General features: G+C 40.2%; 1 protein-coding gene across 2 annotated transcripts in view; it reads left to right on the top strand.

The window, feature by feature from the left end:
- The window catches only part of GLP2R (glucagon like peptide 2 receptor), a 53391-nt gene that overhangs the window by 12193 nt on the left and 13223 nt on the right, over window positions 1-27975 (top strand). The window contains exons 4-10 of one of the 2 annotated variants that reach the window (XM_036223673.1): window positions 955-1076; window positions 10748-10854; window positions 12719-12872; window positions 14562-14721; window positions 15482-15542; window positions 16695-16764; window positions 25941-26029. In XM_036223673.1, coding sequence (XP_036079566.1) covers window positions 955-1076; window positions 10748-10854; window positions 12719-12872; window positions 14562-14721; window positions 15482-15542; window positions 16695-16764; window positions 25941-26029 — 763 coding nt within the window. Of the gene's footprint in view, window positions 1-954; window positions 1077-10747; window positions 10855-12718; window positions 12877-14561; window positions 14722-15481; window positions 15543-16694; window positions 16765-25940; window positions 26030-27975 lie in introns of both variants that reach the window. The other variant, XM_036223674.1, reaches the window with a different exon arrangement.

The following is a 27975-nucleotide window of genomic DNA, read 5'->3' as shown; positions in this document are numbered from 1 at the left end:
AAAGAGAACAAGGATGACTCCAAGGTTTGGGGCCAGAAAACTGAAAAAAAAGGTTTGCTATCACCTGAGGCAGGAAAATATGTGGGTGGAGCAGGTTTGAGGAGAAGATGAAGAGTTTGGTTTAAGATGTGTTGCTTGAGATGTCAATTAGACATCCTAACAAAGCTGTCAGGTAGGCAGGTGGAAGTACAAGGTGAGGATTCATTAATTAAATTCAGAAAATAGTTACTGTTTGCCCACTATGTGCACAGTCAGGAGTAGGACATTTCAACAAATCTTTATTTCTCATTCGTAAGTCCAGTGCCTTGTTATGCAGGTAGGAGGACAATCTTTTTGGAGGAGAGTTTCTGGAATAGATGCGACTGAGTCACCAATGGCCACCATCATGGATAGAGTGCTTTGCCCATCATTTGCACACACATAGTTTCACTTAATCTTTCCCCAAACTGTGGAGGGTCAGTGTCATTATTATCCCCAGCTCTGATAAAGAAACCGGAAGGCACAGAGAGTGGGAGAGCTGGGCCCAAGCCACAAAACTCATAAATGTCAAAGCAGGCTTCATCTACTGCTTTCTCTTTTTCATGGCACTGCTCTGGAGCATCGGGAAGAGATGACCCATTGAGCAAGTGCCAGGACCCTCAGTCTCCCAGCTGGGCTGCCTCTTGGAAGGCTGTTAATCTCTAAGTCACCAGGGACTGTTCTAGTACCAAAGACTTTGGTAAACACAGCAGCCATTAGTGGATCATGGTTTGTTACAAAATGTAGAGGCTTCCATGTTTTTCTTTCTTTCCCAAGTAAACATTAGGGATGCTAATGAGCCCCTAAAAGGGGAAGTGAAAATCCCTTTTCCCTGGGATCTTCCACAGTTTTGTGGTGAGGACAAGGGCTTTACCATGTGTTCAGAAAGTGGGCTGTGTGTTCTGACCTTTTCCCCAGAGCTATGTTTACTTTCAGAGAACTCAGGAAGAGCCTACAGACACTGCTTGGCTCGGGGTACTTGGCAGACACTGAAGAACTCCACGGATATTTGGCAGGATGATTCTGAATGTTCTGAGAACCACAGCTTCAAAGAAAACGTGAGTCTGCTTGGCTCTGTGATAACATACCTCAGGGCCCAAACTACTGCCTCTTAGGTCCCCCATCTGGCCGATTGGCTTTAGGGAACCCACAAAGAGCCTTTTCCCCCAGCTTGTCTGCCCCACACTCACTGAGAGAAGGTCCTCGGTCACACAAAGTAGTACTCCCTGTGGCAGCCACTGAATTTTTTCTACTGCTAGGGTGAGATGTGAGCCCTTAAGGAAAGTCAGCTTTTCATCCTTGGTCCTCGCCTTTTCCCATGCTGTTCCCTCTGCGTGTATACCTCTCCCCATTCTTCTGTGGCTTCTCCTTCTTACCATTCATGTTTTAATGTTTCCATTTAATGTCTCCTGCAAAGTGAAGTCTTCCATGGCCAACCCATCAAGAGTGGCTTTCTTGGTCACTTTTTATCACTCCTCCTTCTACCCGATATAGTCCTTTTATAGCACCTGTCACTCTCTGACATGCTTGTGTGTTTGCTTATTTGTTATCTAGCCCCCTCATTAGAATGTAGACTCAATGGTAGCAGGAGTCATGTGCGCCTGAGGGAACACACATTGAGCACAGGAGTTTCATGGTGAAGGTTAAAGGCCAGACGGCCCAACTTCTTGTCCAGATTGTTTGCTTCCTAGCTCTTCATACCGGACCCTTCCCCTCCCTGTGACCTTGCTTCCCATCCATCCCATGGGAATCGTATTTATTTCATGTTCTCGCTGTGATGATTTAAAGTTGATAGACACACAATTCTTTGGAGAGAGCCTGACCTCTAGTCAGCATGCCATATATAGGCATGTCTGCTCTGTCACCAGGATCCAGCGCAGTGACAAGGTGACAAATCATCATAGCTGCTCAGCAAATGTTTGTTGAGCAAACAAACAAATCTACACTTCGGATTTCTCTCCATGCTTTTTCTTTCTGGGATCTTATTTTGCAGGCCCCTCAGGCATGGCTCCTCTCCGCAAAGATCTCCTGTTTGTACAAATCCCACCTACGTGTCTTCAAAGTGTAGTGCAAAAGTGGCATGGACAGAGGAAAATGTGTTTGGAAATCAGAGAGATATCTAGGGCCACATCTTGATGTCTTTCATTCAGATAGTCAGATGCGAAGTGCCTACTGTGTGATAGATTTTTGCACTAGCCACTGGGGATAAACAGTGAATAAGACATAGACACTGCCTTCAAGGAATTTGTGTCTCAGTGGGCGTAGAGACAACGTGGAGGTCTTGAGAGATGCCACCTTAGAGAGTAAGGACTTTGCACAGTTGAGTAGGGACATAACTCTGAGGAGGTTTTGAAAGGATTGCTTTTGAAGGTCAGGAATAGGGCCAGGCTGGAAGCAGAGGCAGGAAGAACAGGCAGAAGCCACTGCAGTAACTTAGCCCAGATATGGAGTGAACTCCAGTAGGGGAGGCTGGATTTACAGGTTTCGAGGAGAGAAACATTATGACCACATACTGGGAGTAGGGTGAAATGGTAAAGTCAAGGGCCACAGAGATCTCAGGTTGGTGTGGGCCATGATTTTTGGAGTGCTCCTCACCGAGATAGTGGAGGCAGGGAGAGTCCTTGCCTTCTTGTCTTTCCTGGGTTCTAAATCTTTCACTACCAAAATCTTTGCCCTAATTTGAGACTGCAAACCACACCTCACCCCTTGCCCGAAGTTGTGGTTCATGTCTTTCATAATTTAGTTGGATTTTTAAATTCTTTAATTTTCTTAAGTCATTTTAATATTTTCTCATCAGACACTAAAGATATTTTAATAAAGTTTGGGGATGAGGAGAGGTGAGGAGTTCAGTTCTAGAAATACTACCCATGTGACTTAGCCATATAACTCCTTTCCAAGCATTGACGAAATGGGGTTGAATATGCCAACTTTGCAGAGTTTGGTGGCGAGGCTTGGTAGAGCAATAGATGTGAAATGATTCGTTCACGTCCTGGCACCCGCTAACCAAGCGATAGTTATAATTATTACATTTTCTCTCCTCAGAATGTCGTCCCTGGTCCCCAACAAACACAATTCTCTCCCTCCTTGGGCCTCCCTCTGGTCTACTCCTAGGGCAATGATCACAGTCCACTTGTCAATGTGTTTTTCTTGTGTCTGAGGCTGGCTTTTCTAAAGTGGCCTTTTGGGGTTTGTTTTTAAAACTATGTAATATTTAATTTGACTTTCAAAAATAAAAAATTGTTTTTTTATGTAAGTATATGTATATACATATACTTACATAAAAATTCTAATACTATCAAAGAGGCCTTCAATTAATTTTCGGTGCCACTCATAAACCAGTTATTTCAATGCCCTTTTACAGTTCAAGCTACATTAATACATTTAAGATATCAGATGCTTTAAATCTTAAATACTTGTTAGAATAAGCAAATCTTTAATTCTTAAATAATTCTAGTTCATTGAATATATCAAGCTTACCTGGCGAGTCCTAAATTTTCTTAAATAAGTCAATACTGTTTTTATTAAGGTTTTATTTTAAACTTAAAGACAAGTACTTATTGATATGTTTCATATTGGAGTCACAATATTAATTCTAATTCTCTAATATGCTATATCCTATAAGTAATAATACCAATTACATACAAATTGTGCAAATAATTTTAAAAGCCTCTATCTGAGGGATGAATAGAAGGACAGATATGAGATGACATCAAGTAAGGCGTTGATAGTAGAATCTAGATTGAGGCTATGCAGATACTCTGTACAATTTCTTTAACGTTGCTGTTTGTTTGACCACCCTGGTTGTGCTTTGCTTCCTTCAGAGCCTAGTGGGAGCTGGCATGCCCTTGGCTTTCTTACGTTTGTTATACCTTTTCATCAGGCATGAAGAGTCTTCCACCGGATCCTCTGCATCCTCAGGGAATTCTTTCAAACCTCCTTTAACTTTATTATTTGGTTTTAGTTAACAAAATTCTATGTTCCTTATACAGTTTTATGATGTAACAGGTCATACATCTTAGAGGTATTAAAATCATACCTGTAGCTGGATTGGATTCAGCTTATCTCTCAAATTTGTCTTACTTTACTCAGAACACCAGACCCATGCTAATTGTATGGCTCGACTTAGGCAAATTGTTTGTATTTCTTATCTTTCTTCCTTAGACTAAGCTGCTTGAGAACAATGACAGAATTGTAGTTATATCTGAATACCCACCACCCTCTGGCCCAGTGCTGGGATGCACAAAAGCCTTTGAATATAGTGGACACTTAATAAATACTGAGTGAGTGGTTTCACAGATTCTGAGCCAATGGGCCTTTGAAGGCAGGTAGGCATCAATACTGGTGCTGAAGTTCCCCAGGTGATTCTAATGTGCCTCCTCCTGGGAAGTGAGGCCTGAAGGAGGGATTCACCATCAGGTGTGAGATGCCTGCTGCTTCCCCTGAGCTTCTGTCTGTAGTGGCCCAAGTCAGGCACAGCAAAACAAAGTATGAAAACTGCACTTTCCAAGACAGGAATTAAAGATTTCTTTCTCCAGAAAAGTGAAAACAAGGACATTGCCTTCTACAAATAGCCATATTTCCAAGAATTCAAATACTTAAAAGAAACCCCACATCTTCTGGCCATGTTTACCTGTATTTCTAATAGAGGGTTGAACTTTTGCCCAAAAAAGGCTAGTGTTAGTAAATCTTTGCCCTCAGAATTTTGGCAAACTAAATATGTTATGTTCTTCCAACTGACGACATGTTGGGAGTCTTTATGCATGCTAAAAATGGTACTTTTTAAGGAGATTATGTATGTGTGTATGTGTGTGCATATGTGTATGTGTGTGTGCACATACATAAACATCAACAAGTATGTGTAGATTTGTTGGTATAGAATCGTGTTTAGTAGTGTTTAAATAAATGATCTTGTCTTACTTCAAGCTATTTTCTTTACCCTTAGAAAGTACTTTCTATTCTCAGTATGGAATTTAAATGATATATATGCATATAATTTTAATATATAATTTCAATAATAAAATTTAATTTTCAATGTAATATATATTGATATATATATATGATATTTTCCAACATTTTATTTTGAAACAGCCAAACACAGAAAAGTTAAAAGAATAATAAAATAAGCACTCATAGATCTACTATCTAGATTCAAAATGTATTAAAGTTTTGGCACATTTGCTTTCTCTCTGTCTCTTTCTGAAATATTTGAAAATAATTTGCAGATATCATGAGATTTCACCTATAAATATTCATCAGGTAGTTCCAAAGATTAAGGACATTTATTCCACATAACTACAATACCATTGTTCCAATTAAATAAAGTTAACAGTGATTTCAGCATATCAATGAATGTTCATTCATATTCAAATTTCCCAAATTATTCTCCCCAATTCGTATAGCTTTTCTTCCCTGGAGTAGGATCTAATCCAAGTTCACATATTGCATTTCGTTTCATATCATTTTAGTATCTTTTAATCTAGAACGGTCCTCCCACTCCTGTGTCTCCCTGCCACCCCCCACCACCGGCTTTCCAAAGAGACCAGAAAAACTTTGCTGTAGAATGTTGCATTCTCTGTGTTTGTTTGACTGTTTCCTCCGGTTGTCATTAAATGTGCTCCTCCGTCTTCTATATTTCCTGTAAGCTGGAAGTTAGGTTTAGAAGCTTTAGAAGATTCAAATTAATCCTCACATGTACTGTGTGTACACTGTACAGAATCACACCAGGAGATCGAAATGTCAGGTGTCACACTATAATGATGTTACATTTGATCACTTGGTCAAGGTAGCAAGTCAGGTCTGTCCATGGTAAAAGTACCATTCTCCTTTTGTATTTGGTCAGTAATTGGTGAGGTGATAACTTTGGTATTGCACATTTATCGTGTTCTCTCACAAACCTTCATCAGTGTCTTAATCTTCATTGATGATACTTGCTTAAATTGATTCAAGTTCTATCATACCTTCTACATTCACTAGCTGGCAGTCTTCTGGAGAGAACTCCTACCTCTTCCTTTCTTTTTTGAGTGTCACTATGAACTTCTAGATTGTTTTATTCACTTATACTTATTACCCTTTTTGATTCTCAGCATTTTGTAGATTTAGCTAGTGAAAACTCTTCAAACTGACTCTTGTGTCCTTTTGTTATAATCCCACTAGTCTGTTGGCACGTCCTTAGTATCTGGCACAAGAAGATGATCCAAGCTTATCCTGTGTTTTCCCTCTTCAAAGCCCAAATCAGCTATTTTTGCAAAGAATTATGAATTCTTTAAGTGGAGGAATGGTAATAGAAACCAAGATTTAAGTGCTAAGTGTGTGCATTGCCTTTACTACTAGGTGCTAGGACATTTTTGTTTATAGACTTAAAGAATAAAATATTTTTAAAATCAAGACTTCAGATTGATAATTCTAATTCAAATTTAACATTTAGGATTTTTCCTCATCTTCTTTTGCTTGGTATTATGTATCTTTGCTCTCACAGTGAAAATTTTGCTTCCTAATAACATTTTTGTATTAATTTATTTACCATTTCCTACAGTACATGTAAAAGAGTTTCAACCTTGAAATATTAAAACTGCCACTAAAAATATAAACCAACTTGGTAAAGTTTCAGATTTCTTTGCAGCTGTTTACATACCTAGACTATGTGCCATGTTCAGAGTACTGTCTTCATAATTATTCGAAATAATTGCTTTCTGTATATGGCTATGTTATTAATTGGATAAACAATTTTATTCATGTTTCTATATGTGCTAAGGGCTTACTTTTTTATGCCTCTCCTTTAATTTTACTTTTTAATAAATAAAATATTGACAGGCTTTTAAAGCTAAAGCTGTGTAAAAAAGTGTACTCAGAGAAATCTCACTCCCATTATTGTATCTATGGTGTTTCTATCTACTCCCTACAGACAATCATTTTTATTGTTGTTCGGTTTATCCTTTCTCCTTTTCTTTCTGTTTCTTTACTTTTTATCAAATTATAATAATACATTGTATATTTCTTTTTGCAAAGCTAAGCAAATATATAAATATGTCATTTCCCCATTCTTCTTATACAAAAAGGCGGTATACTAGATACCCTATTCTGCATCTTGCTTTTTTCTCTTAACAAGATATCCTGGAAATCACTCTATATCAATTACTAGAAACATTCCTCTCTCTTTTTTTTCTTTTATGGCTGCATAGTTCTCAACCCTATGTATCTGCTATAGTTTATTCAGTCACTCTTCTATGGCTATTTAAATTGTTTCTAATCTTTTATTACTAATGACACTCCCTTAAATAACTTTGTATTTGTATGTTGGTTTGTATTCATGGCGGTGTACCTTTTGGAAGACTTAGAAATGGGATTGCTGTATTAAAGGTAGATGTATGTGTTATTTTGTCAGATATTACCAAATTCCCCTCCCAGGGGTTGTATTATTTTTCCCATCCTTCAGCAATGTTTGAGAATGCCTGTTTCCTTGGTGGGTGCATATTACGCACTGCTTATGAAGCATTTCATAAAGATGTCTAAGTGACTTCAGATTCACCTGTAGGAACTGAGTGAGCTGGAAACTCTCTGGGTGTTCTGGGGCCTCCAGGAAAGTAGTCAAGTTTTGGTAGAGTTCTGAATATAGAGGGCAGTTTAAGAAACTTTTCTAAAGGAGTGCAATTAAAATAACTATCGCAGTGCTGTGGGTGCCCATCCATATTCCTTTGTCCTAACTGATTTAGTATACAACTATCTAGCTTCTTACCAGTAGTACATGCATTTCTTTGCTGGTTCTCTGGTTCTTGGAGCCCACTTTGTCTGTTGGAAGGCAGGCCAAATGTGCCAGAGAATTAATGCCCCCAGGAATAGCCTTCAAAAGGAATGCTGGCTAGCTGACACTTTAATTTCAGCCTCGTGAAACTGATTTTAGACTTCTGTTCTCCAGAACCGTAAAACAATAAATCATGTTATTTCAAGCCACCAAATTTGTGGTAATTTATTACAGCAGCCACAGGAAATTAATATAAAAGGGCATCTTTAAAAAATTGCCACTGACATCTTATTAATTGAGGAGCAAGTGCTTTCCCCTAAAATCTTAAACAAAATAATAAGTTCACTCTTCTCCCTTCCATTCAGTATTGTATTGAAGATCTTACCCAGAATAATAAGGCAAGACAAAGAAATAAAATATACAGAGTTTGGAAAAGAACAAGTAAAAATGTTATTCACAGACAACATGATCATCTATAGAAAATCCCAAGGAATCTACATGAAATACTACTGAAACTACTAAGTGAACTTAGCAAGCTTTTAGAATACAGATCAATATATAAAAATCAATTGCATTTCTTTATATTAACAGCAAGCAATTAAAAATCGAAATTAATAAAATGATATCATTTACAGCAGCATTTAAAATATGAAACACAGAGATAAATTTGACAAAAGATAAGCAGGACCTGTATACTGAAAACTACAAAGCATTGTGCAGATAAATTTTTAAAAACTTAACTAACTGGAGCCATATATTATGTTTATAGACTCCGAATTGATCCATAGGCTCAAGGCAATCTCCATCAAAATCCCAGTAGAGTTTTGTTGATTCTAAAATTTATATGGAAATGCAGAAGATGTAGAATAGCCAAAACAACTTTGAAAAAGAGCAAAGGTGAAAGACTAATACTGATTTCAAGAATTACTGTAAAGCTACAGTAGATAGCACGGTATTGGCATAAAGATAAATATATAGGATAATGGAACAGAATACAGAGTCCTGAAACAGACTCACACATATGAAGGCAATTGATTTTAGACAAAAGTACCAAGGCAATACAAACGGGGGGAGGCGGGGGGAAGGTAGAGAATACTTTTACCAACAAAGGGTGCCAGGACAATTGAATGCAAAAAACTGAACTTCAATCCTTGCCTCACACTATGAATTAAATGAACTAGAAATGAGTTGTAAACCTAAACATAAGAGCTTAATCTATTAAACTTCTAGGGAAAACATAGCTAAAAGTCTTAAAGCCCCTGGCTAGGTAAAGATTTTAAAAATAAGACACAAAGAGCATAGAGTGTTAAAGAAAAATTTGATAAATTGGATTTTATTTTAAAAAACCTATTCTGAAAATGTTTTTTAAAAATTAAAAGGAAAGCCACAGAATGGGAGAAAATGCTGGCAAAACATGCATTTCACAAGATTTATATCTAGACTACAATTCAAAATTAAGACAAACAATCCAATTTAACAGATAACCAAATATTTAAACAGATATTTTACCAAATAAGATATACGGATGGCAAATAAGTACATGAAATGATTCTCAACATTATTAATTATTATAGAAGTGCAAATTAAAACAATAAGATATTATTAAACACTCAATAGAATAGCTAAAATTTAAAAGACTGTATAAAGTAGAGTCTAGAACAGCTAGAACTCTCATACATTGCCAGTGGAAATGTAAATTGATATAATTTATTTAGAAAATTTTTTGGCAGTTTCTTAAGAAAATAAAACATGTATCACACTATTCCACCATTCTATTTCTAGATAGTTATTTGAGAGAAATAAAAACCTTTGTCCACATAAAAACTTGCACAGAAAATTTCATAGTAACTTTATTTGTGAAAGCCAAACTCTGAAAACAATACAAATGTCTATCAATAGGTGACTGGATAAAGAAATTGTGGTATATTCACAATGGAATACTACTCAACAATAAAAAAGGAATGGCCTACTGATACATACTATGACATAGATGAATGTCAAATAATTATTCTGAGGAAAATAAGCCTGACAAAAAGAGAGTACATCAAAATATTTCATTTATATAAAATTTTATAAAATGCAAACTAATCTCCAATGACAGAAAGCAGAGCAGTATTTGTCTGGGAATAGGATGGCAGGGGGTAGTGAGAAGAAATATATTACAAAGGGTCATGAAAACTTTTGGTAAGTGATGGAAATGTTCATTATCTTGAATGCAATAATGAAATCGCAAATAAACTCATGTCCAGATTCATTAAGGCTTATACTTTAAAAATGTGTAGTTTACTGTACAACAATTATACTTTAACAAAGCTGATAAACAAATTATGTGGAGAAGTTTAAGACATAATTTAGCAGATAATAAGTTTCTACTCTGGGTTCTTCTATAAAAATTTACTTAGAAGCATAATCTTGATGATGGTACACATAAAAGATTCAGTGAAAAGGGGAGATTCCATTGGAAAATCACATTAATAAAACAGAATTTCCAATAAATTACCCTTTGTTCATAATCAGGTTATCCTGGAACTCAGAGAAAATATTCCAATGTTTTATTAGGGCTTTGTCTAAGAGGTCATCTATGAAATGTTATTTTAGGAAGGAGACATCTGGTTGGAAACCTGGCCCCATCTTCCAGAGAGAGAGACCCCTACATTCTAGGGACAGCATGGCCAGGAGCAAAAAAACCTGTCCTCACTCCCAAGACGTGTTCTCGTTCTGGGCACAATTCTTCTATAATATTGTGAACCTTGATGCACCAATGCTGGGCTGTGAGACCAGCCATGAAGGTGAGACGTGAGGTGGCCTCTTCACTCATCAAGACTCCTTGGCCTCTGAGATGTGATGGAGAACACTCTAAGCTACCCTACTTAAATGTCAACAAGGATAGGGTGCATGTCTAGAACCTTGGTGGTCCTGGGCATGGAGCTTGGGATTGGAGACCATGGCTGCCTAGCTTGGTGATCATGTCTACTCTTCCTCTGTGTTCAGGTGGAAAACCATGCCTTACTGTCGACCTTGCAGCAATTGTACACCGTGGGGTACTCACTCTCCATTGTCTCCCTCCTCCTGGCTCTCACCCTCCTCCTGTGTCTTCGGTGAGTGGAACTTCTGCTGGCATGTGCTCAGGCATATACCCTGGAATTCGCTCTAGAAGGCAGCGGAGAATTGGGCTGGATGATGTCATGGCTTATCAGAGCTGGAAGGGATCTGAGAGAGCCTGTGTCCATTCCTTCCATTTGCAGTGAAGGAAAAATAGATATCAGATGTCCACGGAGAGGCACTGACTCACCCCAGGTCACAAAGCACAGTGAGAGTCGAATCTGGGACTCCTAACTCTGCTTTTGCCCCTTTTGGATTAGGTAACTTCCTGTGTGTCAGGCTCTGCTCTAAATTCCTAATCACACCCATTACTACCACAACCCATTCTCACTACAACTCTACTGAGGCATTATTTTTACAGAAGGGATTAAGAAACTTTCCCAAAGCAAATGATTAAGTGTTAGAGCTGAGATTTCAATCCAGGGTCTTCTAGCCCCAATCAGCTATCGATTATTTGAGTACTTCCTCAGAGCCAGGCACTGTTCTAAGCATGTAACATACATTAAGTAATTTAAGTATCATCCTAATCAGAATCAAGATTAATTCTAACCTTAGAATATTAGTATTATTATTATCTCCATTTTATAAGTGAATGAACTGAAATATAGAAAGATCAAGTAACTTGCCCAAGATTACATAGCTGATGAGTGATAGAGCCAGAATCACAAACAGGCAGTCCAGAGCTTGCACACTTTCACTCCTTAACACACTTTTTCAGAATCCACAGCCTGAGTGCATTTTACTAAACCACGTTTTTAGAAATCACCCAAGTGAGATATTTATAGACCTACTAGGGAGTTCTCCAAAGCTATCTCACAGTCCAGCTCATTCAGGTACATAACTGAGTATATAATAAGGCAGAAAGAGTATTCAGCACAGATGTAGGAGACCTGGAAGGAGACCATGGACACCTGGAGGCTAGCTCTGGAGCAATTCCCCACCTGGGCTCTGCTAGCTCCAGGTCTGGCCCTACTCAACCCCTCAATCCCATTGGGAGAGCAATTCTTGAACAATGGGATAATTCCACAGCCTGTGCTCACTGTTATTCGTGCTAGTATCCACTTACCTCCCCAGGGTCTCAGAACCAAGCCAGAAGAAAATAACTGCTTGACCCTGCAAGAAGTAACGAGCAGAGCCTGGGTCAACCAAGTATCCATTTTGCCTCAGGAAGAGTAAGACTCAATCCCTGCACTTGAGTGATCTTCAGTTTAGTTAGTGAGAGAGATGCATAAATCATAAAACACAAGGACCTGCTTCAAATTTTCATTCAAAATTTAAGAAGTAATAATACCTCTAAAGCAAAGCAGGACTTGATAGGTGCTACACAGAGGCCCAGGCAGGGCTGTGAGAGTAGAGGGATGGAAGAGGGCCTTTCAACCACGGAGACTGAGGATGCAGAGTTTTATATCAGCCAGTACAAAAAAGATGCTACAAGAGGCTCCAGGTGGGTGAAGAAGAAGGAATGAGAGCTAACATTTTCTGGGCACTTATTATGTGCCAGGTACTATGTGAACACTTTTCACCCACTAGTTTATTGAATCCTCCCATTACCCTTTGGGGTAAGGGCTCTTTTTCTCAGGCAGTAGAACCTCGGAGGGTCATATTTGATGTAAATGGTTTGGAACATAGCCTGGCATGTCGAACATGTTATATAGATATTAGCTACTAATTTCCTCCCATTTTACAGATGAAAAAAATGAGGCACAGAGGAGTAAGATCTCACAACCCAGCCATTCAGCTCTGGAGCCTACATTATGAACCTCTGCCCTCCAGTGATAGGTACACAGGGGTTTCAGCGCACACTTATTGGTCCTAGCCATTCTTTCCTGAGGGAAGGCACTTGGTTTTCTCCTTGCACAGAAAACTCCACTGCACACGCAACTACATCCACATGAACTTGTTTGCTTCTTTCATCCTGAGAGCCCTGGCTGTGCTGGTGAAGGACGTCATCTTCTACAACTCTTACTCCAAGAGGCCCAACAATGAGAAGGAGTGGATGTCCTATGTGTCAGAGGTATGTCCCTCCTTACCATTGGCCTCCCGCCTGGTAGATCAGTATGGGGAATCAGAGCAGGAAGGCGGGGCTGGGGAGGGGACGAAGGAAATAATGAAATAAAGGAATAAAGAGGTGTTGAAGGCTTTGTGGTTAGAGATGTATCGTCTGACTTACACACACACACACACACACACACACCCCTCCCAAGAACTGGGCAGGTAAAGGAAATCAGCAGCACAAGAGTTCATAGTGGAGCTGCTGGATGGCCCTTGAGTGGGAAATTCTTCATTTGTAAACAATAGAATTGAACCAGACCAACCTTTTTCATTAGTGACATTTTTAAAGCTGCAAAGCTTTTCCACATTAAAACCTGGATCTGTTTAGACGTTTTTTATCTTTATCCTGGTAATGGTAAGTGCAGTAACCTGTTAAACGAACTTTGCATTCCTGGAATAAACCCAACTAGGTTCCACTGTATTATTCTCCCTTCTATATTTCTGGATTCTATTTGCTAACACTGCATTTCATTTAAAATTTCCTCATCTACATTCTTGAGTAATTTTCTTTTTTTGTAATGCCTTGGTTAAGCTTTTTTTGTAATGCCTTGGTTAAGCTTTTGGACAAAAGCTTTTTGGATCTTTTAAAACAAATGAAACCTGTTTCTCTTTCTCTATTTTCTGAAAGAATTTATTTGAGATGGGCATTATTTCTTTCTCAAATATTTGAAAATTACTCCAGTGAAGCCATTTGGGCCTAGGGTTTTCTTTATTGGAAGGCTTTTAATTTTGGATTAATTATGATTCTTACATTCAGATTTTCTATTTCTTCTGGTGTTACAAGGTAACTTGAAAAACTTGTGTTTTTCTAGGAATTTATCTATTCATCTAATATTTCAAATTTATTAGCATAATATTGTTCATAGTCTCTTAAGATCTATTTAAGGTTTATTGCATCTATAATCATATTTTTTTTCATTGCTGATACTGATCATTTGTACCTTGATCATACTTGCTGGAGTTTCTCAGTTTTATTGGATTTTTCAAAAAACAAACTTTTGGTATTGTTAATTCTTTTTATTTTATGTTCTCTATTTCATTAACTTCTGCTTTCATCTTTATTATTTTTTCCATGTACTTTCTTTGGGGTTAATTTGCTGTTCTTTTTCTGACATGATATTTAAGATAATTGATTTTTAGCCTTTTCCTTTTTATATTAATACATTTAAAGTTATAAGTATCATTTGAAGTGCGGTATTAGCTGCACAGAACAAATTTTAATATGCAGAATTTTCCTTTCATTCAGTTCAGAAATAAGTTCTAATTTGATTTATGGGTTATTTACAAGTTTATTTTGTTATTTCCAGTCATATGAAGATTTTTTTATTTACTGATTTCTAGTTTAATTGAACTGAGATCAGGGAATATAACTCTTTAGTGTTTCCTTTAGGGAGGTACTGATGATGAATTTTGTTTTTGTTTGTCTCAAAAAGCCCATAGTTTCAAGGAAGAGGCTGAGCTTTGAAACGTACATGAAACCCTTCTTCACATTTTAAAATTGTTGTTAACCTGTCTGAGCTGGTCAGCAAGAGTTTGGGAGAGAGGGGAGTAAAGAGGGAGGGGCTGTGTGTAGGGAGGCCCCTCGCTGCCCTCTTGGGGTTCAGATTCTAGGAAAGCCTGGACTCATCTTTCAGTGCTCTGTCCTATGCAGATAGCTGCCTCCTGTCGCTCTGCCCAGGTTCTCCTGCACTACTTCGTGGGTGCCAACTACTCGTGGCTTCTGGTGGAAGGCCTTTACCTTTACACTTTGCTGGAGCCCACAGTGATTTCTGAAAGGCGGCTGTGGCCCAGATACCTACTGGTGGGTTGGGGTGAGTAACCTAAACCCCTGGCCTCTTCTCCTTGAACCCTTCGGAATGGGAGAGCCCAATAGAGTCTTTGGTCAGAGTTAGAGACCCAACTGGAGGGAGGATTCTGAGACAAATAATTCCTCAATGACAAGAGACTCTGAAGAGAGAAAGAGAGAGAGAGAGACAGAGAGAGACAGAGACAGAGACAGAGAAACAGAGACAGAGATAGAGACAGAGAGAGAGAGAGAGAGACCAGCTCTTTGGTCTCTTTCCATAAGGGCATTAATCCCATCATGATGGCCCCTTTCCCACTGCCTCTTCCAAACCCACTTACCTCCCAAGTTCTCATCTCCAAATACTGTCAGGCTGGGGGTTAGGGCTTCAACATGTTAATTCTGGGGGGACACAAACCATAACACTGACTAAGTCTTCAAGATGAGGCCTGGAACCTGTATGTCACAAGCTTTCAAAGAATTTGAGACTGTAGGATTCAGAAGAAATAAGCTTAGCTTGCAATTCAGAAGATTTTGCTTAATGTCTTTGAATTTACTCTAAGCTATATTGGCAAGACTGTTCTCCTCTCTACTTCCTGGTTTTCTGACAGTAAAACAATGGATGGGCTTGGTGCCACTCTAGGCCTCCAGTTCTCCCAGTCTGAAATTATATGATGTTTGGGCTTTTATAAGTTTTAAACAGCTGTGCTTGGCTCATCAGGCTGGGGTGGGAGGCAGGCAGGTTTGGCTGACCAGCTCCTAACTACATTTCCCTGTTCCCTCCCCAGCCTTCCCACTGCTGTTTGTTGTGCCCTGGAGTATTGTCCGTGCACAGCTAGAGAACACAGGGTAGGTAATTCACCTGCTTTCTTACTTCCCTGAGGCAGTAATTCACAGATACGCCCAAATACAAGGGTATATACCATATTCCCGAAGAGACTATACACCTCCTTCCATTTTGGCCATCTAGAATATACTTAGGAATGTAGATAAAATAATCAAAGTTTTAAAAATAGTAATTAGTTTATTAATTTAGTTACTTATGCACATTAGTATAAAATTAGCACAAAAATTTGTTGCATATGTCATCAGCAATCCTACATATGTAAGGATATAGGCATGAGAATGGTTATTGCATCATCATTCACAGTGGGAGGTAAGGGAAAGCAAAATGAAATGGGTCAAAGTGATTAAAAGGTACACGCTTCTAAGTATAAATAAATAAGTTCTGTGAATAGAATGTACGGCATGGTGACTATAGGTAATAATACTGTATCGGATATTTGAAAGTTGCTAAGAGACTGAGCCTTAAAAGTTCTCTTCATAAGAAAAACAAATTGTAACTCTATGTGGTGATGGATGTTAACTAAACTTATTGTGGTGATCATTTTGCAATATATTTATATATTGAATCATTATGTTGTATACCTGAAACCAATATTATGTTATATATCAATTATATCTTATTTAAAAAGTAAAACAAACAAACAAAAACAAATGAAAAACCTCTGAACATCCATTGATATAGGAATCAATGAACAAATTGTGACATACCTATATTGCGGAATATTATGAGACTACTGAGGAAACTAGTTAGTTCTACAGCTTTTTTTTTTCTCTAGGAATTGAATCTCAACAGCATGTTGTTAAGACTGCTTGTTGCTGAATAATACATATTATGTAATCGCATTTTCTTCCTCCAAATAATCACCACCAAAAAGTCCCTTATATAATTAAGAAAATATATTTGTATAAACATGGAAAAAAGTATGTAAAAATATACACCAAGCTGTTAGTATTGAAGTGCACTTTAATGGTAAGAAAAGTCAACAGTACCATACTAATAGAAAGAGATTTGAGTTCTCTTTCTCCTCAACTACTTCTCAGGAGAATGATAGGTAAGTCTTGAGTATGACCATCCTTCTTCCAGATGGCATGATGCTTTCTATATTCAGCCTCATCTTGATTTTGTCTTCTTATGCTGCCTACTCTTTGCCACAGGTGCTGGGGGACCAATGGGAATAAGAAAATCTGGTGGATCATCCGAGGACCCATGCTGCTTTGTGTGGCAGTAAGGATCATCCCGCCACCCTTTTTCCTCTCTGAGCTCAGCAGTTGTGGAGGACCCCACTTCCACCCCTTTGCTGCCCCCCTCCCGTTCCCCACCAAATTCTTTGGCTCAGAAAGCCTAGGCCCAATCCCTTGAGAAGGAGACTCAGCTGTGAGTAGGATCTACTGAATGAGAAGGAACAAGTTAGAAACTTCTTGTTCTGGTTCAGGACCCAAACTCAGGGTTATACTACCAGCCTCCTTCTCTTTAGGTCTTCAAGCTATGTCTAGAAACCCATAATCAGCTTAGTGATCCCGTATGGAATGGTCATGGTGGGTACAAGGCCCTGGGAATACAAGCACCTTCAGCCACGGACTAGCCCAGGGATTGCGAAGCTATTGGCTTGGATTTTAATACCATTAGCAGGAAGGAGGGGAGACTAAGGAAGCTTCTTTTAAAAGAAGAAAACATGTGATCAATATTAACCCAAAATGTGATGGGGGTTAAAGTCAGGAGATGATGAGGCCCTGAGAAAGAAGGGCCCAGAATCTCAGGCTCCTTTATTTTGTGTGGCCCAGAATCTCAGGCTCCTTTAGATGGCAGTGTGAGTGAATGAAATCTGCCCAGGAAGCCGGGGGAAGGGACAGAGTTAGGCACGGTTGGAAGGATAAGCAGGATCCTGGAGGGAAGCAGAAAGTCCTTCTGTCTCGGCATGGGGTCATCACCTCTGGATACCCATGAGCCAGGCGCTGCCATCCGTGCTCTGCCCTCTCTCTTCTCCAAGGGGTTGCCAGGCATTTCATTTTTGCTATTTTATGTAGATAATATGGCGTTTGCGGTTTCGTGAAAGAAAAGCCTTGTTTTCATAGAAGAACATCAATATTTATCCATGATAGTAGGCAATACTCTGCCAAGACCTGGGTGTGACCGGGAATGAAAAATGTTCATTGAAATGGCAGGAAAAACAAGAGTGCAGAGATGTGCTTTATCATTCTGAGGCCTGTGTCACACCTGGCCTGAGCCGTGGCATGCATGCTCCTGGTTATTGCCCCTCTAGCCTTTCTACACACAGCTGAGAGCAAGGGCTCAAAGTGAAATCTGACCACATACATCCCAGTGTGGCATCATGAGCCCTGCCTGACCCCCACCCCATCTCTCACTTCTCCACAGTTCTCTCTTCTCCAGCCACACTGCTCAGCTGTGATCCCAGGACCCACCTCCTGGCTGAGCACTTCCATTACTGCCCGGTAACATTTATATTGAGTTACACCTACATGCCAGAACCATTCTGAGTGCTTTGTGTGTATAACTCATTTAATCTTCCCAGCAAACCTGTGAGCTAGGTGCCATTGTATGTTCCTTTTATTGGTGAGGACACTGAGGAGATGACAAATTACTTGCCTAAAGTCACAGAGCTAGTAAGTGGGGGCACCGGATCTTAGCCCAAAGGCTCTGACTGTATGACATTCACACTTGTAACCACAACACCATGCTGCTGACTTTAAAATGTCTATTGCCTCCAGCCCATGTGCCTGGAGTACTGACAGCTGCAGGATCTCTCATGTCCTAGTACCTTGCTTCAGATTCTCCTCAGTTTTGAACTCCCTTTCTCTGCTGCCTTATCCACCTGGCAGCTGTACGTGACATTCACCTTGCATAAGTAGAAACGGTCACACCCTCCTTCATGTCCTTCCTGGATCTTGTACAAACTTCTGCTACAGCACCAGCAATGTTTTATTGCAAGCATTTGTTTAAAATCTGTCTGCTGTGACTGCAAGCCCCATGTTCTATTCATTCTGGTAGGCAGCCCAAGCATATGGCAGGTCCTTCGTAAACTTACTCAGTGAACACTTGTGACCCACACTTCTGGGCACCAGAAGATTCTCATTAACCAGGCAGAATAAAGCAGAATGGAGGTCAGCAGGTTCTCTCTAGGATGGAGCTCAGGCTCAGTCCAGCTGGACCCCTAAAGTTTCCCCTGCAATCTTTTAGAGGCTTCATCAATGATTCTCAATCTTGGTTTTTCTTGGAATTCCCTGGGCGTCTTTTGCTTGTGTCTTATCCCCAGAGATTTGTGTTTCATTGACCTCAGATGTAGCCTGAAGATTCTAATGTGCAGCCAGGGTCGAAAAACATTTTGTTATACTCTGCGTAAAGTGTGATCACCTGAGTGCTTGTTATAAACCCAGGTTCTCAGGCCCTATCCTGGACTTGCTGAATCAGAATCTGTATTATGACAAGATTCTGAGATTTCAGGTGTACATTAAAGTCTGTGAAGCCCTTTGCCCACACATCAATTGGCTGTGCATTAGAAACTTCACAGCGGCTTATACCCCAGAGAATTACATAAGAAATTCTAGAGGTGAGGCCTAGGCAGTTGCTGTTTTAAAAGCCCCCAAATGATTCAAATGGACTGCCAGGGCTCAAACCACTGCTCTAGAACTTACTGCTTGGACATCCACGGCTGGCTGATGTGTGTGCTAGTTTCTCCTGGTGCTTCTTAGTTCCTGGAACCACATTCTGTCCTCCCAGGATAAGAGAATTAGCTTCGTCTTCTCATCTTAGATAAAATGACCGTCTCATGCTGTTGCTTCTACAACTCTAATCATGTCCAGGTACACAGAAATGGACACAGTCACCTTAGCTCACTCATTTCATCTATACCTCCACCTCTTGCTTGCCCAGCCCAACGAATGACACCACCATCCATCTACCAGTCACCTAAGCCAGAAACCTGGGTGCCCTCCTAGCTTCTCTCCTCTTCTTGCCTGCAACATCCACTTGGACTTCAAGTCTTGTCAATTCTTCCTCTAAAGATCTCTCCAAGCCGTCTCCTTTTCCTTAATCCCACTCTTCAGCCTCTAGGGGTTTCTTGTGCAGACTTCTGTAAAAGCCTCCTATCTAGTCTCCTTTCTTCATTCTTGCCCCTGGTGATTCATCCTCTGTATTGCCACCAGAGTGGTCTTCCTTGAGCAAAATTTAATTCCATCTGTCTTCTACCTGCAACTTTTTAATGGCTCCCTATTGCCCTCAGCCTTGTTTTAAACTCCTTAGTGTGGTAAGCGTTGTTATTCCCTGCCCAGCCTTCCCACCACAAGCACCCATGCTGTATTTATATGAAGAAACTCAGTTTCCTAAATCCATTCTGGTATTCCACTCCTCTCATACTTTTGCATATGCTGTCCCTCCACCTGGAATGCCCATCTGATGGCCCCACATCTGCCTGGTGAACTCTCTTCCTCCTTGGAGACTGAGCGCTTTATTAATCTCTCTATTCCCCCAAATTAAGGAAAGTCAACAGGTATGCCTGGAAGGGTCAATTTTACAATCATCCTTGGATCTATGAAGGTCTTACAGAGTGCATTTCTGAACTATTGTCATCTGTGTCTATAGCAGCTTGAACAAGAGAAAATAGTCTTGAATAGAAATGGGAAAAATTCTTGTTGGTGACAAGAAAACATTTGACTATGAACTGGTAAAACATTGACATGGACCAAAGAGAAGAGCTTTGTGATATCCATCTCTATTAATTTCTAAGAAGAGAATCTCTCTTGAAGAACAGGGCACTGAACCTCATGTTTTCCCAAGCCACCCAGCTCTAGGATTCTGTACCCTAGTTTCAGGGGTCCCAGGAAACTGAAATTAATGTGTTCTACCATACATGAAAAAGGAAAGAAAGGCTCTACAGTGAAGTGGAAGGAGCCTTTCTAGGAGTCAGGAGCCTGAGTTTCATGACTAACTTGCCATTTGTACTTTAGCCAAGTGAGTTGACCTCTCTGGGCTTCTTTTTCCTTACCTATAAAATCAGACTTGGACTAGACTAGTTGTCCTTAATCAAGGGTGCTTTTTCCTCTGAAGATGTTGGCCATGTCTGAACCATTTTTAATTGCCACACTAGGGTGGGGATGCTAATGGAACCTAGTGGGTCGAGGTGAGGGATGCTGCTAAACATCCTACAGTGCATAGAATAGCCCCCACAAGAAAGAATTATCCAGACCCAAATTTTAATAAAGCTGAAGTTGAGGAATCCTGGACAGACAGTGCCTACACATTGGAACAACATTGGAGGTTTAAAAAAATACCTAGTTTGGACTCCACCTCAGATTGATGGAATCAGAACTTTTCCATGTTGGGCTTCCTTAGCACTGGAATAGCATTCATTTGCTCTCTTATACCTTCATTTAACATTTATTCAGCACCTTCTTTGTGCTTAGCTTGATTCTTTCAAGGGAAAAAAAGATGTACATTTATATAGTTTCAGTCCTCAGGAAAAATTAGAGCCTAATAGTTTTCATTTGGAGACTCATCAGACCATGATTGAGCCAATATCTGCCTTCATGTTTGGTCATATGACTACACATTGCAGGTTTCCACTGAACTGAGTAGACATAACTCGAACTCCGAAATAAAATTTTTTAAACTACAACATTAAAGGAACATAGGTCCTTGAAAGACTACATGGAGCAGAGCTCCCCTAACTGCACTAGGTTATGAAATAAACAAAAACAAACAAACTCAACAAACTTCCCACCTTTATCGTGTTAAGAAAAGAAAAGAATTTCCTGACTCTACATACCTTCTATTTAAACTGAAGTACTAAAAAGTAACATAATAATGAAGATCAAGATGATAGCATTTGGCATTTCAGGGCACAATCTTTCATCTTGGCAAAATTTGAGGCTGGTACCTATTTTCTGGAGATAGAACAGAGGCTTCTAGGAAAAGCCAACTGCGCATGGCGAACAGAGCAGTGTGACTAAGAAATGTCTCCCATCCCAGACTCAGCCTCTCTGGTGAGCATGCCCAGTTATCATAGTTGGGCTTCTCCCAAAAGTCCCCAGAATGGGTCTGAATTTGCTGATCAGCATCTGGGTTGATATGAATGTACATCATGCTGGATTTCCAGACATATCAGCCAACTTCATCTGCCAGTCTCTCTGTTTCAGAAATGAGCATAATGTGACAACCTGAAAAATCCAAATGCTCTTTGGGTCTTTCACCAGAAACAGAAATTCCATAACTCTCAACTCCTTCAGGACATAAGACTTCATTATTTAAATTAACCTGTTACCCTTGAGTACACTTTTAGTATAGAAGCATCCTAGACAACGGTATAGTCTTATATCCTAGTCTCTCCTCCTCCCAGTAGAAAACCCATAAAGCCTTGATTAGTCCAACCCTTTCAGGACAGCCTTACATAATGAGTAAGCTGTGCAAGATTGTTCAATTCATATTCTGATTTCTAGAGTTAGCAGATTGAACACCCAATTGGGTGACATTTTTGAGATAATCAATTGAATGAACCATCTATTGACTTCGCAAAGTCATAAAGTCAAATGCCTTCATTCATTCTTATTGAATCTTCTCTGACAGCTAGAGGACTTGGTAAAGTTACAGAATTAGTAAAATTAGTTTTCAATGACCTCATCCCTCTCTAGGTTTTCTTCCTCACCAGGAGGTCAGGGGCTTTCTGCTGCTCGGGTTTCCCGAGACATAGCCTCACTCCGTACTCCCCTCCTCTGAAAGGCTCAGTGAAATTTTCCTCATACCTCAGATTTTTCCACGTCATTAAAACTTACCTTTGCTGCATCCCATCTTCTGCTTTCCATGGTGGCCGTAAGTAAAATCATAGGAATTTACTGAAACTTTCATTAAAAAAAAATGAACAAATGAATAAATGAGAGAAAAAGAAATGACTCTCTCCCTTCTCTCCTAGTTACTCCTTACCTTCTATGTGATAGGTGCATTCCAGAGGGACTCTTAGGAATGATGTGTTTACCCAAAGGAGTAGCTCTAAAGGTAGGCATTTTAGTCCACACTGCAGGTCAGAGGAAGGACTTTGGGGTAGGTGATTGAGTTCAGGGGTAGATGAACCCCTGTCAAACTGGCCATGACCTCTGCCAACCTGCAGGCCCAGATTTGAGTACAAGAACTGGGTTGCCAAAGCAGTGCCACCAAAACTGTATGTAACATTTTGATAATGCATTCTGTACTGTCTAGGACATAAAGGAAACCTTATTATGTTTGGGATCCTAAGCACCTCTGATCTGGTCACAGAATCCAAGAGGAGTTCGTTCATTGGGTGCTAAAAAAATTTTCTCATTCAGCCTTTTCCTGCTTGTGCACAAATGATGAATAGTACCATCCAAATGTGATTCCTGACTTGTCTTCTGGGAAGCCTAGATGAACAGGGCTCCATGGTAAACCAGCTAGTGTTGCATTTCATGGCAGTGAATAAGTACTTCCTCCTTATGGCCCATTGGTTGATGACCATTTTCTACTGGCTGGTCTCTGGAAGACACAAAGAACAACAAATCAACATGCTCTTCATTAGAATCTATCATTTCTTAGGAGACAGTCCTGATTGAAATTAATTTGTTGAAATACGTCCCTTTCCTCTGTGAAGCTTATTTCGTGAGAAAAATACCCAAGTTCAACAAATCACTAAGCCAAGAACAAAACGTTTTCTCTTTGTGATGAAAAACAGATATCCCATTAAAAGGGATAAATTACTTGGTATTTAAGTGTTCTGTTACTAAATATTCTTTGGCTGGGAATCTCCATCATTCTTGTTAGCTTGTGGATTGGATAAATAGCCCCTTGCCTGAAACCCTAGGCTTTTAGCCTTGAGCACTGATTTTCCTAAAGCCAGTAAGGCAAGTCAAAACAGGTATATGTGGGTTCTGCAGCTTATATCTCAATATGTAGTTAAAGTTTTTGTTTCTGGATAGGAACATTAGTACTGTGTTGGCTCAATATCTGCAAAGAATTTATTCCATTGTCACCCAAATACCATTTTATCAGCAATTTCTCCATTGCATAGAAGCATGGCTAAGTCTTTTCAATTTTAAAAACAACTGCAAGCAAAACCCTTTTCAGCCCTGCAAATAAAAGTAGAGAGACCTTATCTCTATTCTGCATCCCTTGTCAACTACTGTGCCATCATTCTGCTTCATTTCTCAGCCAAGCCTCTTATACATCATGTACACTGGCTGTTTCCCATCTTCACAATTCATTCATGAAATAAAGCATTGCAATATGGCTTGTGCTCCCTGCTGTGAACTGCAGCTTCTCTTGGTGAGCTCCTTGTTGCTAAAAGCTGTCTTGTTTTGCTTAAGCTTCATGTAGCATTTAAACCTTCTTAAAATTCTTGCTGTTGTGAGCTACCACAATACCATTTCTTTGTGATTCGCTCCAACTGCCCTACCTGCTCTTTCTCAATTTCTTTTGCTGTTTCCACTTCCTCCACTTTCCCCCTTTCTTATAAGGTGGCTCTCTTAACCCTCTTTTTCTCCCTGTTTACATAGGGACCATCAACAATTTCACCTATTCTAATGGCCCCATGCTCTGTCTGGGACCTCTCTATTCATGTCCAGAAATAGATATCTCTGAATAAAAATGCCTTGGGACATCTTTTGTGTCCAAAATTACTGGACACAAAAGCTCTTCCTCTTCCATTGGTCACTACCACACATTTGAGATCCACCGAGAACCTTTGGGGCCATCTTTGACCCCCACATCCAACAAATAACAAAGGTCATTTTACTCAGACTCCTTAATAATTTTGAATCCTTCTCCATCACTGATGTACCCAGGCTGTTGCTTTACTTCACTTCTCCATTGTCCTCCCTCAGGAACTCTGAAACTGCCTCCCAACTGGTCTCCCCTCCTCCAGTCTTCCTGTCATCCAAACTATTCTCCACACTTCTACTAACATGACCTTTCCGAAATGCAGAAATGCACATCTGACCAGGTCACTTATCTGCTTAAAATTCATCACTGGCTTTCCATTGTTTTCAGAAGACAACCCAAGATCCTTAGTGTGACCATGAAAGGCCTTGCAGGAAGTAGCCCTTCCTCTTTCTCCAATATCACTTCTCACAAACCTTGTTGTCATTTTCCAAGTCCTACCTGCACTCAACCACTCCCTCTTCTACCTTTCCAGGAGACTCATGATCGAAAGGCCTTGCAGGAAGTAGCCCTTCCTCTTTCTCCAATATCCTTCTCACAAACCTTGTTGTCATTTTCCAAGTCCTACCTGCACTCAACCACTCCCTCTTCTACCTTTCCAGGAGACTCATGATTTCTCATGAAGTTGCTGTCAAGATATTGGCCAGGGCTGCAACTATCTAAAAACTTGCCTGGGGCTGGAAGATTAGCCTCCAAGGTCGCTCACACACATGGCTGTCAACTGGGTCTTATTGTGGGTAGGAGGACTCAGTTCCCCTGTGTGTCCCCCCATAGTCTGCTTGAGTGTTCTCAGAATGTGGTGGTTGGCTTTCTTCAGAGTGAGCAATGAGAGATGGAAAGAGAGAGAGAGAGAAAGAGAGAGAGAGAGAGAGAGAGAGAGAGAGAGAATCAGATGGAAGCCATCTGTTTGAAGACCTAACCTTAGAAGTCACATAGCATCACTGCTATCATATTTTTTTTCATTAGATATTAATCTCTAGTTTTTGAAGGGAGAGATGTCAAAGGATTTGCAGACATATCTTTAAATTTCTTCCAAGGCTGACCGTGAAATGTTGAATTTCCCCAATCTGTGACCATTGTGGAAAACAGTCTAGAGAGTGGAGGAAATGTGCTTTCCAGTGAATTCTGTGGTGCAACAAGACCTCCAGTTAGACACTGATAGATTGGAGGTCTTCACAGAAGTCAGGCAGTGTGGCATTCTGTTAAACTGAACAGAGGGTTGTAAGCAGATACATCTGGATTTAATTACCACTAGCTCAGTCACTTACTACCTGTGCAAAATTGAGAATTGTACTTGCCTCCTTTGTGCCTCTGTTTTCTCTTTGTGTCATGTGTAAAAATAGTGTAGCTTCCTCAGAGGGTTGTTGTGAGGATTAAATAAGATAATGTATGGAAAGTTAGCCCGATGCCTGGTAAGTATCCAATAAATGTTAGTTAATAATGATAATATAAATATCTACCTGCCTTTCTCAGATGACTGTAGTAGTGGGCATCCCTGAGGCAGAAGAATAAACTAAATGACTTTTCAGGAACCTTCTCAGGCTTTCAGTTGAAATGACCTTCGGAAGAGTGGGGATCACCACAAACACTTACTACCTGACCAGTTATCTGCCAAACTGCCCCTGATTTACATGAACAAGGATCTAATGGCAAGGCCCAGGGTGACTTCAATATTCATAGCTATATGGAGTCCATCACTTACCCATATCTGCTTTTTCCCCCCCAAGGTCAATTTCTTCATCTTCCTGAAAATTCTCAAACTTCTCATTTCTAAGCTCAAAGCCCATCAAATGTGCTTCAGAGATTACAAATACAGGTGAGTGGCCTGAGGTCGGCACCCAGTGGTTCAAGATTGTTGTGATCTCTTCTGGCTGTTCTAGCTAATGTCTTGGGAGAGGGAGAATGAGTTGCATCCTATGTTTATCTCCTAAGACAAGGATATCAGGGAGAGTCCCTCTAAAAAAGTATCAATAGGACTTTTGCCAATGGTGAGGGCCTTCTGGCCCCATGAAAATGAAGTAAATGGTACATAGTCAAGGACCCAAGTCCCCCCAGCAGGAAACTGGTAAAATGCTCCTAAAAATAGGTGGTTTACAGGAAAAAGAGAGTATGATATGAAGGAAAGTTAGGTAGTTGCCTTCCTTCTGGAGGGATTTGAGGTAACAATAAAAAACATATTCATAACTCGAAAGAGAATATTTGAGTGTTTTTGAGACCTTGAGAAATAAGACCACCAACTTTTAGAGTCCAAGGAAGTACATTCTTCACATAGCCACTCTTTCTTTATGACATGGCTTTGCTGAATCCCATCTCCTGCCTTCCAAAGTGACAGTAGTCCCAGTTTACAGTAAGTCAGATCATAGGTTTTTATGGAGATCTGCACTGCTGTAAATACAGTTACTCTTTATTACTTATGGGATATGTTCACTTCAGCAGGAGTCTTGGGAAAAGAGTGTTTTAACTCAAAAGAGTAGCTCTAAGGGTAGGAATTTTAGTCTACATAGCAGGCCAGAAGCAGAGGTGTGAGTGATGATGGCTGTAGCTCTTTTTCTCACTTGACTAAGGCCAGAATAGGGCCTGACCCAGGTACACTGGGAAGGTAGTTTTTCTAGTTATCTGAAAAACATTTAATGAATGCCTGCAATATGCCTGACACTGTGCTTGGAATAAAAGGTAAATACGATATGGACCTTGTCTGCAAGGAGCACACCTCCTAACTCACCAAAGACTGGGATGTTGGTGTGGAATATGAGTCAAGAGGGCTGATACTGGCCATGACCCCAGACTCTGTGACTGACCTTGGACAAGTCACTTGGCCTTTCTGGGTCTGTTTTGTGATGTGTAAAGTGGAAGTGCCACACCAGACCCACCTCCTACTTGTTATCAGGATTAAAGGAGGTTATAGATGCAGCTGTCCCAATCTAATCAGGTGTGGTGAGTAGTATTTGCCCAGGATCCAGACTCTAAATCTTGTCTACCTAAAACTGTTTCCCCAGGAGATCAGAAAAATAAAGACACATGGTCAGGACTAGGCAAATACATGCTGTAGTTGGCCCATAGCCATAGGCCACTTTGGCTGTCCTGGACCACACAGAGCATTGCTGTCTTTCTTGGTGCCTGAGATGGAGCCTCCAAGAGGCTGACAGTTTTTTGTTTGTTCGTTTGTTTGTTTGTTTGTTTGTTTTGGCCCTGTTCCCAAGGCTCAGTCTTTTCTATCACTCTCTTAGGGTGGAGATCCAAGGCCAAGAGCAGAGCTGCTCTAGTCTGTGCTGTGAGGGTTCATTCAGAGAGGGCTATCCTCTCACTAACCAGGTGCAGGGGAAACACAGGCACCCTGGAAACCCAACGGAAGACAGTATTCCCAGAAGACAGAAACAGGGAGCAGGCAAATGCCAAGGCACCACTTTCCACACAGACTGAAACCTAAACCCTGCTATTATGTGCTGACAAAGCCCACCATATCTTCCCGTGCATCTCCTGACAGCTAGCCAAAAGTACGGATTGGTGAGCCCCTCCACTGGGTATTCTGACTCAGTAAGCAAGGAATAGAGCCCCCCACATAGATTTCTTACAGTCGAGTCTCCAGGAAATTCTGATATACAGCCAGAGCGGGAGATCACTGGATCAGATGCTCTAGAAAAACAAGGCAAATGTGTTTCTAAACAGACTTTATGTCCTTTTTCCAAGAGACATTTTAGAGTTATCTCAGATAGTGGTTTCCAAACTTTTCTGATCATACATTTCCATCAGTAAAGAAATTTT

Source organism: Rousettus aegyptiacus, unplaced genomic scaffold, assembly GCF_014176215.1.
Source record: "Rousettus aegyptiacus isolate mRouAeg1 unplaced genomic scaffold, mRouAeg1.p scaffold_m13_p_6, whole genome shotgun sequence".
Taxonomy (NCBI): Eukaryota; Metazoa; Chordata; class Mammalia; order Chiroptera; family Pteropodidae; genus Rousettus; species Rousettus aegyptiacus.
Note: the sequence above shows the minus strand (reverse complement) of the source record. Positions and strands in the feature narration are given on the sequence as shown.